Below are 16,360 nucleotides of genomic sequence, written 5' to 3' on the forward strand. Positions count from 1 at the left end.
TCCGCTAAGGGTCTGATGGTGGTTGTAGGACCTGAGGCTCGTCCGACTGTGTTCTGGACCGAGGGTAAATACACTCTAGACACCGGATGATATTGTCCCTCCAGTTCAGCCCTGAGGTTTCTGGGAGGTCTACGGGGTGATGGTAATTCACCCAATCCAGAACAGTGACTTCAGGGTCTCGTCATCAAAGGGGCTGGTGACGGCAAGAACGCAAAATTTCTCCATTAAAATAAAAAACGTGTGGCTCTTCTGAGCCACAGCAGCGAAAAAGTATTCCATTATTGGGTCCGATATTCTGTTATGCTAAATCCAAGATGAAGATGAAGCGAATATAATGCAAGGTTTATTCCTTCTTCAGGAAGATGGTTTATCTGCCCATGCTTTATTTGCTTTGAGTCATTGGATTGATTGTGTTTCAGCAACTGACAATGTGTGGAATGATTGTTGGAACACAATGGCTTTTTGGAAGTATTTATCTCTGTGTCCTCACGAGTAAGAACATGCAAGGTAAGTGCGTGTAATGTTTGGTCGTTTGGCATTTGCCAACTGTGCTCGAATGGACTTGTTGAACTGGCTGCACTTTTAAAATGAAAGTGTTTCTCCCAAGGTTCATTTCAAGGAAAGAAGGGCAATCTGTTATCACCCATCGCTCTAATTCTGGGGTTCACAAGGTGCTGCATGAGCTAGAGTTTTGGGGATTCGATGTTGAGCTTGAGGCATTTGACAGATCAGACAGTCTCTGCTTCTCTCTCACTCTGTGCAGTGTATTCTCTGAAGAGTTTGCACATAAGGAGTTGGTATCAAGTCTGGAAACTCACAATGCAATTTCTATTAACTTGTATTATGTCTCCGTTTTCTATCACTGCAAATGATTTAGCACTTTTGGCAACAACATTCTGCTCACACGATCAGTCACTTCATGACTGATTTGCATGTTCAGGTTACATTGTGTTACACATTTCAGATGACAACAGTTCAACTGTGAGTTTTGGATACAATAATTTCTCATTCATGCTCTACGCAATAATGCCATTGGAGCATAGGAGCAGTGCTCACGACCACAATGTCATGATTTCAACAGTGTGTGTCCCTATGGGGATGTTCATGTTAAATTGGCTGTACATTCTCCCGTTTTGGGATGGGCTAATCAGAAAACCATGTCAGACTTTTTAGACCTATCTGTCTTTCTCCTCGCTGTCCTTGGGATTTGTCAGTTCTGTTTTCAGAGGATTCAGTAGTACAGCGCCTGACATGTCTGGATGTCTGACATTTCTGTCCCTGGATGATTACTTCTGCTTTCACATCATGATCTGGCCTTTTAGTAAAAAAAACATACAAACAGTTTTCTTGACATTAAGATTTAAACATGATTTGATCAGTCAATTTCTGTGCCGCCTGTTGTCGACTTTTTGCATGTACATACATGACAACATCATCAGCATACATTTGACAAATAACATCTAGAGGAAAGACATTTGGTAAATTATTTGCATACACACTAAACAACAATGGACCTATGATAGGAGAAGAACATCACCTGGTTTTACCTCTGATGCTGTGAGGATCACCGTCTCTGTTGTATTTCGCCGTATTTCCGTCTCTGTTGTTGTCGCATGTTGATGTGGAACAGAAGGCAATGTTCCAGATTAAACTGATAATTACAAAGGGAGTGTACTAGCTAGAGGTATTGGAGTAAATCCGATGCAGTTGGTGTACTTGCCTTCATTTAGGTGACACTCACATGACCCAACATTGTGTGATTGGCACATTGTCTAAGGGCAAAGTACAATGTCAAGTGACTGTAGGGGAAGAATGACTTGAAGATGAAGGCGGATGGGGAAAGTTTACTGGAGGTGATCAGGATGGAGGTGTAGCAGTCACTTTGATCATCATCTTCGTCCCCTTCTTCCCTTAGGAATTTTGCTATGTGTTCCACCTGTCATTTGTCATACTGTTTAAGTTTGCTGTGAAGCTGGGCCATGTCGGCAGCCTCATCTTTCTCCTTGTCAGATATAGACTTGAAGAGTTTCCTCAGTGAGCCCATACTCAAAAAGTCTGTGGAGCTTGAAGTCTGTGGTGTCTGTGGCTGAATGCTCACCCTGTCTGGACGCAGGCTCTGCTTGACTAGTTCTAGCGCCGAAGCTGCTGCTCCTTTCTGCTCCCCTGACTCTCTTCTGATAATGTGTGAGGAAAGGGCAGGCTATAGTCAGGGATGTACTCCTCCAGATGCTTGGCATGCAACACTGCATTGAGAGTCTATCAAAAGTCTTAATATGAGGGAGAGCAGTGGATTTATCTTCTGATGACAATAGTTGATCTGCCACATGAGAATCTAGGCTTATTCTACAAACTAGAATGGTGCTGGGCTGAGAAGAGCATCTATCATTTAACATATAGTTGTGATTCTATATGGACTAGTCATTCCTAGGGATTCCCCTAAACATGGGCTACTGCTGTAGTGTCTCGTTCTCTTATTAATGGAACCGGGGTAATATCCATGACCCGGAAGTTTTACTTTCCACTGTACTAGTTTCGATGTTGAAAGTGACATAATGACCTATGCTAATTATCATTAATATATAAGAAAAGTAAATCTAAGTAATCCATTTCCATAATAACAAAATATATATTACATGTAAATAATGCATAATACAGTTTCTTTGCCTATTTTAGCTTCATTTTCTTTTGACTTTTGTCAAAAAGTTGATGTACCACATCAATATTCTACAAAGAAAAGGCTCCTATACTACATATTGGAGAAATGTGCACTGGAGAAATGTCTGGCTGCTTGCCCAGCCTCAATAACCTGTTGAGCTAAATTCAGAACACCTTTGTCTAGTGGGCTGTATATTTTGTACATAACCAGTCATGTCTTTTGCCGTTTTTCACTTGCTCTGGACAAGAATTTCTACTAAATGCTTTGTATGTAAATATGAATGAAACATCAGTGCTTGCATTCCCATAATTTAGTCTTACAGCAACACTTGCCAGTGTTGGAGCGGCGAGTATCCCCAGTGCTGGACTGGTCACCATGTTACTTATCCTGACAGCCGTCGGGCTTCCTACTCAAGACATCAGTCTGCTGGTGGCTGTTGACTGGCTTCTGTGAGTATTCCTAATCTTTATCCTGATTATGACTTTTTAATGTTAACTGAAGGCATTTCCTGAAGTTGTCAGTAGCCACGTTTCCATTATCCTTCAAATTGAAAATTGAAATTGAAACTGCCCAATGGACACACGTCAATTTAGCAAAAACTCCCATATATCACAAAAAAGTTTTTATGCTTGCATGAGGTAGTTTTTCAGGCAATTTGAAAAAGGAATATTTTGCAAAACTGCAATGGAAACAGTTTTTGTGCATTTACAGGTCACCTGATGATGCAGTATGTTTGGACAGAAGATGAGAGTTCTTTATTAAACTCATAAAAGACAAAAGAATTATGGGAATACTGGATTCTAAACCACAAATAAATGCCACAATCAAGACCTTGAAGCAGATTTGAGGAAGAAACACACATAAACACCTCATGCGTGGCCCAAGAATAAGGGGCTTTCTTTGCCATTAATGATTGGATAACATGCCTACATTTCATTTGATTAAAGGGGTCATGAACTGACGAATCAAAATTTCTTTGAGGTTTTGACATATAAGAGGTCATCATATTATAAGAATATCCTCAAAGCTTCATTCCAAAATCAGCTTTTATTGTTACCAGGCCCAGCGAACGACTCGTCCTGGAATGTGCCTCTTTATGATGTAATAAGGTAGCGGAAGCTTAGGCCCCGCCCACTGGCGTTAGCGTGATGAGGAAGAGAGTAGAGCACAGGGTCACTCACTGGACTAAAAATAGCATTACCTTCAGGAGGATCCTAATGCTAGGAATGTGGATATTTATTTTTAACAGTGGGAATGAGTAAACATTATTTATTCATATTCGGTACATTTCACTGGATTCTATGGTAAATCAGTCCGCAAATTCGGCGCAGGCTTTTACGATATGGACTCTACAGTATTGCCACAACATGTAAGTAATTGTAATGTTGTGGCAAATTGTAAGTAATGATTCATGTAGCTACAGTCAGATGTTCTTTGTCCTGTCAGTAAATCAAATTGGTGTCACGGTTACCGTTGGTTTCTGCACTACATTACCCAAGATTCCCTCTAGCACACCTGCACTCACTCTCAGGATCATTAATCACCCGCACCTGTTCCCAATCATTAACCTCATCAGTCAACGCATAAAACATTCCCTGTGATTTCAGTCTGGGTCAAGCCTCCAACAGGAACAGACCATAATCCGTTGTCTCCGTTTCCTCTGACACATCCAGACTTCAAGCTGTAATGTATACTTACCTGAAACACTCACCTTTATGTCATTGTTGTGCTGTCTTCAGAAATCCTGTCTGAGTCCATGCTGCCTGAGATCCTGTGTTCCTTTGAGTTTCCAGTGTTTCAACTGAGTTTGTTTGATTGCCGATCTGCATCTGAAAGAGAAGAGACAAAGATTACTGAACTGAGATTGCTTGACGTCAACTTATCCAAAGTGAAAGTGCTTACCTGCTTTTCACCCCACAACGAGTTTCCTTCACGACTTCTGCACTTAAATTGAGTGAATACTCACCTCGCACTCTGATCATCTGTAAATAAAGCTGTGTTTGATTCACTTACCTCTGTCTCCTGGTCTGTATCCTGACAGAAGGCTTGACCGCATACCGTTATGGATCCTACACAGCCCGCAGACCGTGTTTCTGTGAACCCCAAGGAATCCACTATTTTCAACCAGAACGGTAGGACTCTGGAGGAATTTGCTAAAGTTTTCCTTTGCCTTTATCAGGATGGGAGCTGGGATGAGGACTTCCTTCAGCAACAGTTCTGGAGCGGGTTAGACGATCCACTTGCCCAGATACTACTGTTGGATGATCTCGATCTACCTCTCATCAAACTCATTGACCGCACGCTGTGGGTGTGTGGTTCATCACTCACTGTGGAGGACATCCAGTCTGATCTCCACGTCCAATCTGCTTCCCTCGTCAACGCAACTAAACCCAGGCATCCAGTCAGCCCAAGCCTGCCCGAAAAGGTAACGGTCCTTCACCGCTCCGGACCCATAGCGGAGATCACCTGGCCTAGGTCACGAAAGCTGGTTTCAAACAGTGCTGATCTGACGTCCAAGTTATTTGACCCCGCTTTAATGTCCGTCCGGGGAGCTCGCAGATCTGCTCTACGTTTCACCAAATCCACCAAACCAGTCGTCTGCCCAGCAGAGCCAGAGCCAGTCCTCGAGCAAGAGCCAGAGCCAGTCCTCGAGCAAGAGCCAGAGCCAGTCCTCGAGCAAGAGCCAGAGCCAGTCCTCGAGCAAGAGCCAGAGCCAGTCCTCGAGCAAGAGCCAGAGCCAGTCCTCGAGCAAGAGCCAGAGCCAGTCCTCGAGCAAGAGCCAGAGCCAGTCCTCGAGCAAGAGCCAGAGCCAGAGCCAGTCCTAGAGCAAGAGCCAGAGCCAGTCCTCGAGCAAGAGCCAGAGCCAGTTGTCGGCCCAGATGAGCCGAGTCCAGTTCCGAGTCCAGTTCCGAGTCCAGTTCCGAGTCCAGTTCCGAGTCCAGTTCCGAGTCCAGTTCCGAGTCCAGTTCCGAGTCCAGTTCCGAGTCCAGTTCCGAGTCCAGTTCCGAGTCCAGTTCCGGAGCAAGAGCCAGTCTTCAAGCAAGAGCCAGAGCCAGAGCCAGCCTACGAGCAAGAGCCAGTGCCAGTCTTCCCAAAAGCTCTTTCTTCGCCGCTGGTCTCACCCAGCTTAAAGCCCTCTTCGCCGCTGATCCTGCACAGCCCCGAGCTGCCTTCGTCGCTGGTCCTATCCAGCCTAGAGCTGCTTTCTCCCCCTGCCTCATCTAGCCATGTATCAAAACCTGACAAGTTCTCCATTAAAATTTTGGGGGGGCGCAGTATACCTGCTAGGGGGACCGCGGAGGTCTTTACGACAAGGTTCCCAGTGTCACCATGGCAACCTGAAAAAATATCACCACCATGGCCACCCGAAGGGTCCTCACCACCATGGCCACCCGAAGGGTCCTCACCACCATGGCCACCCGAAGGGTCCTCACCACCATGGCCACCCGAAGGGTCCTCACCGCCATGGCCACCCGAAGGGTCCTCACCACCATGGCCACCCGAAGGGTCACCTCTGCCCTGTACTCCCGAGGGTCCGACAGCTCCGCCCTGGACACCCGAGGGTCCGACAGCTCCGCCCTGGCCACGCCCACAGCCTGCTCCGCCCTGGTCCCCTGACCAGCCTGCTCCGCCTGGAACGTCCTGGAATCTAGGATGCCCACCCTCCCACCCCTTTGGATGTTATACGGCGCGAGGACGCGCCTTCGGAGAGGGGGGGGTACTGTCACGGTTACCGTTGGTTTCTGCACTACATTACCCAAGATTCCCTCTAGCACACCTGCACTCACTCTCAGGATCATTAATCACCCGCACCTGTTCCCAATCATTAACCTCATCAGTCAACGCATAAAACATTCCCTGTGATTTCAGTCTGGGTCAAGCCTCCAACAGGAACAGACCATAATCCGTTGTCTCCGTTTCCTCTGACACATCCAGACTTCAAGCTGTAATGTATACTTACCTGAAACACTCACCTTTATGTCATTGTTGTGCTGTCTTCAGAAATCCTGTCTGAGTCCATGCTGCCTGAGATCCTGTGTTCCTTTGAGTTTCCAGTGTTTCAACTGAGTTTGTTTGATTGCCGATCTGCATCTGAAAGAGAAGAGACAAAGATTACTGAACTGAGATTGCTTGACGTCAACTTATCCAAAGTGAAAGTGCTTACCTGCTTTTCACCCCACAACGAGTTTCCTTCACGACTTCTGCACTTAAATTGAGTGAATACTCACCTCGCACTCTGATCATCTGTAAATAAAGCTGTGTTTGATTCACTTACCTCTGTCTCCTGGTCTGTATCCTGACAATTGGTGACTAAACGGTCTAGCTTACTTCACATTGTTTCTCTTAGTAGGGTGTAAATAATCTGTTAAATTATATATAGAAAACGATCAAAGAACGCTCCGTTTACAATAGCTGTAGCCAGGGCCGGAGTGGGGCCACTTTTCAGCCCGGGAGTTTCAGGCCCAAGACCGGCCCACTTTTTCCATGGTGGAATTCCAAATTAGCACTTTTCCCAAATTGGATAAATGAAGCAACAGTTCAGCTCTTACTATTGTGTAGTTTGTATTAATACCGTGGTTCAACAAATAATGTAAAGGTTAAATGATAATTCACTTAGACTTTATAAGAAGCAATTGCGACTTTATTTCACGCAGTTCTGACTTTATATCTTGCAATTCTGACTTTATAAGAAGCAATTGCGACTTTATATCATGCAATTCTGACTTTATAACACGCAATTGCGACTTTATATCATGCAATTCTGACCTTATAACACGCAATTGCGACTTTATTTCACGCAATTCTGACTTTATATCTCGCAATTCTGACTTTATAAAACGCAATTGCGACTTTATTTCACGCAATTCTGACTTTATATCTCGCAATTCTGAGAAATAAAGTCAGAATTGCGAGATGTAAACTCGCAATTGTGAGATAAAAAGTCGCAATTATCCTTTAAAATGTTTTATTCTGTGGCGGAAACGCGTACCGTTACAGTAGGGCCGGCCCAGCTATCGGTAGGCGTCGACGGTGCCGTCAGAATGCGGAACGTGTAATGTAACTAACGTGACAAATGTGAAAAAAATTATAATTATTTCCTCTACCGGCCACAAAGTGAAGTGGCCCACCGAGAATTCTCCCGATTCTCCCGATTACCCACCCCGGGCCTGGCTGTAGCTGTCAATCAAACAGCGCGTGTTTATCAGTGACTGAGTTCTGGACTCACACCAACACTCCCATAATAAACAACAAATCTCTTATTTACATTGTGTTTGCATTGTTAGGTATGATGAAAGCATTCGTTAGTGTGCAGAAATGGAGTTGCAATGACAAGATCGCTGCATGCAATTTTTTCTGTGAAAATCATATTAAGATTATAAGTGCACCCCAGGAAACATTAATAATGGCTAGTGCAGTGGCTGGGATACATGCAAACCTACTGACATCCGTTCCCATGATTTTTGGAATGATTTATCGCGATAGGAAAAAATTACATTTCATTTGCATAACATCGGATAATGGAAATGCAGTCATTTCGCAACAGTTTTTTTATCGACATTTAGAAAATATTGCAAAAGTTTTGCGCAAATCTGTAATGGAAACACGGCTAGTGTCATTTTTAAGCTTGTCCTACTCTTGTTAAGGAAATTCTATGTGATTGCTGAGCGGAGCTTTTCGTCTGGTGTTTTCTTTATTTTTCTCAGGGATCGTTTCCGTACCTCAGTTAATGTGGTTGGAGACTCATATGGTGCTGGCATCGTCTACCACTTGTCCAAGGCAGAGCTGGACGCTCTGGACGCCCAACATGGGAAGACTGATGACATAGAGTTGATGACCAAGACCCCATCCTACTATGATGACCTCAAAAACCATCATGAAAACAACTCCAACCAGTGCGTCTATGCTGCTCAAAATTCAGTCTTATTAGATGATTGCAAGGTACAAGTCACGCTTATGGACGTAGAGACATCTATTTAACACATGCCTGCATGCTCTGCACATCTCTTTACTGATATCTTTTGCATGTTAGCATATCCATAAACATATATGTGTGTCTGTGCATATATGGTATGTATAGTATAATTGTGTTTGTGCTAATATTTATTTGCTTCTTTTCTTGGAGCATATTTTCTGCATTTTACAACATATTATTCTTTGTTGTGAACAAAGTACATCAGAATCTATATTAAAAAAAATTAAATCATTATTTTTTACCATAACTCAAAATTCTTTTTTTTTTACCTTACATCAAAAACAGTTATATCATGACAATTACAGTAATAGCACATAAATCTTTGCCATCTTGAAGTGATACTTCAGATAGATATGCCATGCTTCAATGAATTGTAAATATTTAAAAGTTATCTTTAAATCAATCTTTTTCAGTTGAGATACATGTGTATAATAATAAACTACAAACTAAAATAATCTTTTCCACCAGCAGGCTGAGAATGGTGATGAATGAATCCAGACACATTTCCAATTGAGCATGGTACAGTTACAAACTGTTAGCAAACCACGCTGTGTTACACCTGTAGTGACGCGTTTTCTAGTATAGTACAATATTATTCTACAAGCCTTTTCATGAGCTAGCTCATTAAAACTCTCATATATCAATATATTACTCATATAATATTGTGTCAACAATTGTCCCTAGTATCTAATCTAGGAACCTTTCCCTTTCTACATGATGTGAGCATCCTATATAGCACACACGCTCCAGTGTTTACATACAGTATCATGCCAGCACCAATTCTTTTGTGACCGAGGTTACAAACATCATAATCCTTAAAAGAAACCATAACCATGGCAACTGGCCCAGATCAGCATGAAACGGCATGGTTTGGCAACAAGAACCCTTCGGCCTGATGGTGGAAAAAGGCTTTATTCAGCGCTGATGAATGCTCTATTGAGTGATTCAGTTTAAGCAGTAGCGTACCGTGGGGTTTCAGTCAGGGCCTTCAGTAACGATCTACCCCCCCCCCCCCCCCCCCAAAAAAAAAAAAAAAATACAATCATGCACTGTATGCACTGCGTAACATCAACGACGAGACAGCTGATCTTCAACCTCAGCGCACACGCACACCACTGTACATTATAAAAGCTGAGCTGAAACATCTCGCGCACGGATGTAAGTTAGTAATACAAATAAATAAAACATCTCCGGTTAACTAGCAGGACATTAATTTTCGTTTGTTGAATAAGATGCATTCTAGCGCTGAAATGTGTTGTTCAAGCTGAGTGCTCGTTGCCGCTGTTATCAGTGGCGCGGATACAGTGTTCTCTTGTGGCTCGCGCACAGTTTTCACTCAGATGCGCGCTTCAATCTAGCGCCGTTGCGGAGACTTTCTATTCGTTGAAATCTTACAAAACAAAATGCACACAAACGCCTTGCTTGATATACAACCACTGATGAACATATTCGGTAAAATAAAAATAAAAAACTATACAAGTGTGGACTCGAACCCAGAACCTCTGACACACTTGGCTAAAGTTCTACCACTGGACCATCGTCGAACACTAAAGTTGCATAGTTATCAATGGATTTACTCACGTGGAAATTCTCGGTATTAACAAAATTGGTAGATCTAGAATGACAAATGTACCCAAAATGACCCAATGTACTAATGAAATTTATTTCTGGACATCGTAATGTTATTTTTCCTGAAAATTGTTATTGTACACAAACATGTATTGTATCTGCCCACCCATGTCGATGACATCAGCGCGGGCTAGCCGTCGACACATCGCTGGGCCTCTGGGGCGTTCTGTCATACGCATCACAATTTGATTGGCTGATAAAACACGTCAGTCAAAGTTATGATCAATTGGAAAACGGCAGCTTCAACGGAAGGCTAGCTATACTACTAGTGCTGGTCCACGGCGTTTAGATGACATATGTAAAATCCAGCTCAGACTCACAAAAAATAACCATATTCTTTCTGGAAATATAATTGTAACGTACTGATAGACAGTAATTGAATTTAGACATGTTCAGACACACATTAATTTAATTTTAGAAAAAAAAAATTCTATTTTGACAGGGCCAGCAGAGAAGGCCCTGCTGGCTCTGACGGCACACCACTGAGTTTAAGTGATTATTCAGTTAACTCTGTAATTGAAATAAAATTCCCTGATGATCAAGTTTGAGAACATCAGCGATGAACCATTGCCTGAGACTAACCAAACGTTTAGGGGAATTATGAAAGGGTAGAACCATCCTCCTGAGTAGACACATCTTCGTTTTCTAGTTTTGATTATGCTTCTTTCACGGCATGTCATTATTACCTTAATCACGAGATGACAACCTGTGAGTTCTCCCCTGAGCTACGTTTCCATGGAAACACTAACAATGCCAAATTGAATCTGCAGTGGTCATTTGGTACACGTCAGAGCTCTTAGAAAAGTTGTAGAGTTTAAAAGTTGTAATTACGAGTTCTACGTGGATGTGAGTGCTTATTACAAGTCAGAAACTCATAATTACCGCAATTCCGACATGGCGTGAACATTATTAAGCTTTATACTACAGGGCCGTTGAATGCTTGAATCTGATTGGTTGACAAACGTTCTAAGGTGTGCATTATTTTCAGGGAAACGCACGGCTAAAGTAGTTCCAGCAGGTCTTGACCGCATTACAGTTCCATATCACTTCGCGTAGTCAACTGTAATAACGGAAAATAGGATACAATTCATAACAATAAAAAGCATTTAGCCCCATGCGCTTAATCTGGAATTTTCAATGTCTAGCTTCACAATCAATAGAAACATGCAGTTTAATTTTAATAAAGTATATAGTCCTATCTATATTATAATCAATAGAAAATTCAACTGAATATAGGCTAAATAAATGGATAGTCCTGCAGTACGGATTTTTATTGCAGATAATAACAAATAAATAATTATTGATAGGCCTATTTGTTAAAATGGCTTTGTGTTTCATTTATTTGGCTAGTCTACTATCATCTGTCAAGGAAAAAAAAAAAGAAGAATGAACGAATTAATTAAAACGAATTAAATTAATAAATAAATAATAATATTGACGCAAATGCTTTTCTGTCTCATTATTGCAACATCTCTCTCTAATAACTGCATTAATAACTGCATAAAGCCGGGGACACACTTTAAGGCCGGTTATGAATGTAATTTGATACTTATGACTGATCATGTCCAAACGGCGTGTTCAGCGCGTTCAGTCTGTGTTCAGAGTCGGTGTTTAAAATCTGCTGCAGTCGATGAAAACAGTCAGAGAATGTGTCAGCTAGTCGTGTGTCCCAGCATTAGTCTGCTATCAGTGGCTCAAACCTCCGTTACTAACTCTAAAATGACGTTTTGGGATTAGCAACGGAGGCATTGGATTAGATGCGTAAGAAATTAGTCCTACATACAAGAGCGTTTTAATGACAAAAACTTTACAAACGTCTTGAAATACATAATCTGAACAATGTTTCGAGGTGTGGTAACTGTAGTATAAGCGGAATAATTGACTTCAGGCCGTTGAATTGTTAGAAAAATAATGCACACCTGAGGTGTAACTCCGCTTTGCGTCGTGACCGCATTACCACCTCGGGTGTGCATTATTTTTCTAATAATTCAACGGCCTGTCGTCAATTATTCCTTACTTATTTTATGTTACAGAGATTTAAACACATTTGGTTCATGGATTCTGTTATTAACTGTTGTCTAATTGACAGAAAATCTGCTCCTTTTATTCTGCTGTCTGCTGTGCTTTCATGCTCTGGATACAAATCTATACAATAACAAAAACTAACCCAGTTTATTGAAAAATGCAATCCATTGTAGAAGCCTTGCAAAATAACCACTCATAAATGCATGTATGAATGTTGTACCTTGTTTGTTTGTTTGTTTGTTTGTTTGTTAATTTATTTATGAATTTTAATGAAAGACTGTGTTTTGTTGAATATTATAGAATAGTCTGTGTATTTGTAATTGAATATTCTCACAGGTAAAGCAGTCAAATGGTTTAAGTGTCAGTTTGTATTGTTAAATGCGGAGACTTTAATCTTGGAGCACAGAATTCTGAATTACTTAAACACTGGATTTATATTTCCTGAATAAAATGAGGCAAAAAGAAGAAGGAATGGAGCACAGAGAGGAGACTAAGAATGATAACCATAATGATAACTTTGACTATAAAGTTGCATCATGCCTCATAGTGTTGATGCTATGGGAACGCTTCTGCTTGAGCCAGTGCCTGAAGCATGTGTCTAAACACGCCAATCTGATCGGCTGAACATATGAACGTCATGACGTAGCGTAGTGCATCACCAAGTCCATAAATAGACACTAGAAACATGCGCCTAATATATTTATAATTTATGCAGCACAGCGATTTTCACTTGATTGTATTGCACGAGTGCAGTTATCAGACGATTGTTATGGAGGCAGCTGACATTGATGGAGGAATTTGCAGCTTTACTTGCAAACTACAATTCCTGTTCGTCAATAAGGTGAGAACCAGAGTAGTAATAGAAGATGTTTGCTGTCATAATGATGACAGTAGCGCACAGCTGTTCCGTGCTCCAGCACTTCACACTACATGCGTACCGGGGCACGAAACAGAGCGATCACACTCGTCAAACAAACCACACTTTGGGAGTCAAACGTGCACGGGCACAAGAGTGAGTACACCCTTAGTTCAGGCGGTCCCTGCCAGTTCATTGCTTCAGGGACCGAAACAGACTGTTACTATTACTGGCAGCCCTCTGCAAGTCATAAGGGCTACGTACAGATGCTTCATTGCATTTCTCTGTGGAAGACCCTGGAGTTTCCTTGGGTCCCACTCATGGCCTTTTTGCTATCGCAAGACTCTCACACCAGATGGCTCTTTCACAGGCTGAGGTGCGGTCTTGGATGGCTGCCCGGTTTGCGGTCTCTGGGTAGGACCCCATCTCATATGGCATATAATCACCTGGAGATGAGGGCTGTATTTCTAGCATGGAAATACTTCTACATCTGAGGAGCTAACATGTGTCGGTCTGGACAGCTAACACACTAGTAGTCTCCTATATGTTCATATATAGTGATTTGCACTCTCAAGTTCAGGGGACCATATTTCATCCTCGGCCTGAGATCTGGAAGCTTTGGGTCTGGTACCAGCTCATAGATGCTGGTGTTTTTCGGCTGAGGTCACTGAGACGATCCTCAATCCTAGCATTGATCCTAAGAAGCCTTAACAGAAGCCCTATTTGAGTCCTTGGAGTCGTTCTCAAAAGTGGCTCTGTTATTAACATTAACATCACTCAAGGGAGTCGGAGACCTCCAGGGTCTTTCAGTAGCCTTCTCCTGTTTAGACTTTGCACAAGGTGATGTCTGAGTTATTTTGCATCACAGACCGGACTACATTTCAAAAGTATCTTCTGCGGCTCCTCAGTCGGTCACTTTGCAGGCTTTCTTTCCTCCTCCCCATGAGACGCTGCAGAAAGAAAGCCTCCACCTGCTATGTCCGGTCCGTGCTCTGAGATGTCCACTGCTCGAGCCAGTGGCGTAGATCCTCTCAGCTTCTGGTATGCTTTGTTGGTCAAAATAGAAATAATGCGGTCACCAAGAAGCATATGTTGCATTGGATTACAGATGCTATCAACCTATCCTATGAGGTGCATGGACTGGCTTCGACTCTAGGGCTCAGGGCCCACTCCACCAGGAGCGTGGCATCTTCCAAAGCTCCTGTGAGGGGTGGGCTTCATATGATGTTTGTGTTGTGGCAGGCTGGTATCAGAAAAGACTTTCATCAGGTTCAACAGTTTGAATATGGATTCAACCCCAGGATCCCCAGTCCTTCAGGGTTGACCCAAGTCCAGTCTATGCCTATAAACAGCCTTGTGGGCAGGCTCTTTTTCTTTAGGCGACACTGGAATGGAAGTTCCCAAAGCGTCAGTGGTATGACATAGCGTCGAGTTCCACTCGAATGGTAACGTCTCAGGTTACTATTGTAACCCGGTTCCCTGAGAGGTAATCTAGAATCTGCGCCATGTTGCCACACCACGGTTATGCCTGTGTGTCTTCAGACAAATTGAATCTGTCAACGTGCATTTCTGGCGTCTATTTATGGACTTGGTGACTCGCTACGTTACATCAGGACGTCCAAACATTCAGCCAATCATGTTGGCATGTTTAAGCACGTGCTTCAGACACAGTCTCATGCAGAAGTGTTCCCCAAGCATCAACGCCTGGTTCTTGTGTTGAAGACACCTCAAAAGCAAACAACTCACGGTGTGCTTTAGTACTACTGAAAAACCTTTATCTCCATACCAAAATCTCACTTGGTCAGACAGTGATTCATTTTTTCTGAATGGTCAAAATATTGGTGTCTGGGACTTAAGTGTGCTATCAATGAATAGTGCTGATAAACGGCAGTTGAGATAGTATTCTCACTTAAAACGGAGTAGAAGCTTGGACCCAGAATTAGTATTATCTGAAGGTTGATGCATCACGCAACAGTAGCAGAGTCCACACCTTAACAATAATGTAACGACACAGAGGAACAATGTTGTTACACTATTGGGTTAATTAATCAAACTGAATTATGAAAACAATGACAGCTAGTCAAAATCCATCCAACTTTAAGATTTGCAAAGGCTATATTAATCCAAAAGGAAAGAAAGGAAATCTTGTCGAAAACTTGTTAGAACAATTTTGCTAAAAGACCCAGAATTCTTTGCTCCAAAGCTTCAAAGAGAATTTACATTTATTGTTGAACATACACATGGATGTGCACTCAAATGTGTTGATAACTGTTTCAGGTAACCTTGGCAGCCACAAATGGCTCAACTGCGGAGTGCACGCTTGTTGAGGAAGAACCTCGGGAAAACAATTAATGCAAGCACACAGACCCCGGCACCCAAAATGAGAGAAAAACCAACCTATATTCATGCACATAGAACAAATGGGTTTTGTAGTTTATTCCTATGGTTTCTATTCTTTTCTAACATGTTTAACAATGCATATGTTCTCATGTAACACAAGAATGTGAGGCCAAAAGCTCACTCATGCAGCTGAGGCAGTTAGGGAAATTATTTGTGATGCTAATAAATATATACATAAATTTCCAAACCTATGAATTTTGAGGAAAAGGGGTGGAAAAATTAGGGTTTTTAGAGGGATACAAATATTCTTGCAGAGCCATCATCACCCACTGCTGTTTCTATGAGAATATGACAGAAGCCTGCCTTTCTGCTTCAACTGAACCACCTTGCACAACACTATAGCTCCTAACAGTCCGAACAGATCTTAAACCACATCTCGAAAGGGTAATATGGTGTTGCTAGGATACAAAAGTAGGGACGGATTGGACAGCGCACAGATGGAACGTAAAGCACAAGCTGCGTTTATTCTGAGCCCCTCCTCCTCTGCATCGCTCACAGGGGGGGGGGATTTTTCTCTGTTCTGTCAAGGAAACGGATGAGAGGGTGTTGCTCGTATGTATGTTGGTGAGTCTGTGGCACAATAGCACAAAAACCTTTCAGGCACATTGCCATTATATTTACCATTCAGGTCGTACGAGAGCCCTTTGCATCATGAAATACACTGAAATATGCAATACACGCCTTTCGTTTAGTTCATTTTAAAGCACAAACTGTCTATTTATGTTGTACAACCAAAACCAGGCCTGAACATGTGTCAGTCATACAGTGAACATACAGATGATGGCACCTGTGTGAAAACTCATCAACTCCACAAGTGCAT

At 42.4% G+C, this 16,360-nt stretch overlaps 1 protein-coding gene across 2 annotated transcripts in view; it reads left to right on the forward strand.

Annotated features, from left to right (window-relative positions):
• The window catches only part of slc1a2b (solute carrier family 1 member 2b), a 58,010-nt gene extending 42,055 nt beyond the window's left edge, over window positions 1–15,955 (forward strand). The window contains exons 9-11 of one of the 2 annotated variants that reach the window (XM_084397303.1): window positions 2,971–3,105; window positions 8,362–8,550; window positions 15,418–15,955. In XM_084397303.1, the coding sequence (XP_084253429.1) occupies window positions 2,971–3,105; window positions 8,362–8,550; window positions 15,418–15,421 (328 nt within the window). In that variant the 3' untranslated portion in view covers window positions 15,422–15,955. Of the gene's footprint in view, window positions 1–2,970; window positions 3,106–8,361; window positions 8,597–15,417 lie in introns of both variants that reach the window. The other variant, XM_084397302.1, reaches the window with a different exon arrangement.
• Window positions 15,956–16,360: the final 405 nt, after the last annotated feature.

The sequence above is a fragment of the Rutilus rutilus genome (assembly GCF_951802725.1).
Source record: "Rutilus rutilus genome assembly, chromosome: 23".
Classification (NCBI taxonomy): Eukaryota; Metazoa; Chordata; class Actinopteri; order Cypriniformes; family Leuciscidae; genus Rutilus; species Rutilus rutilus.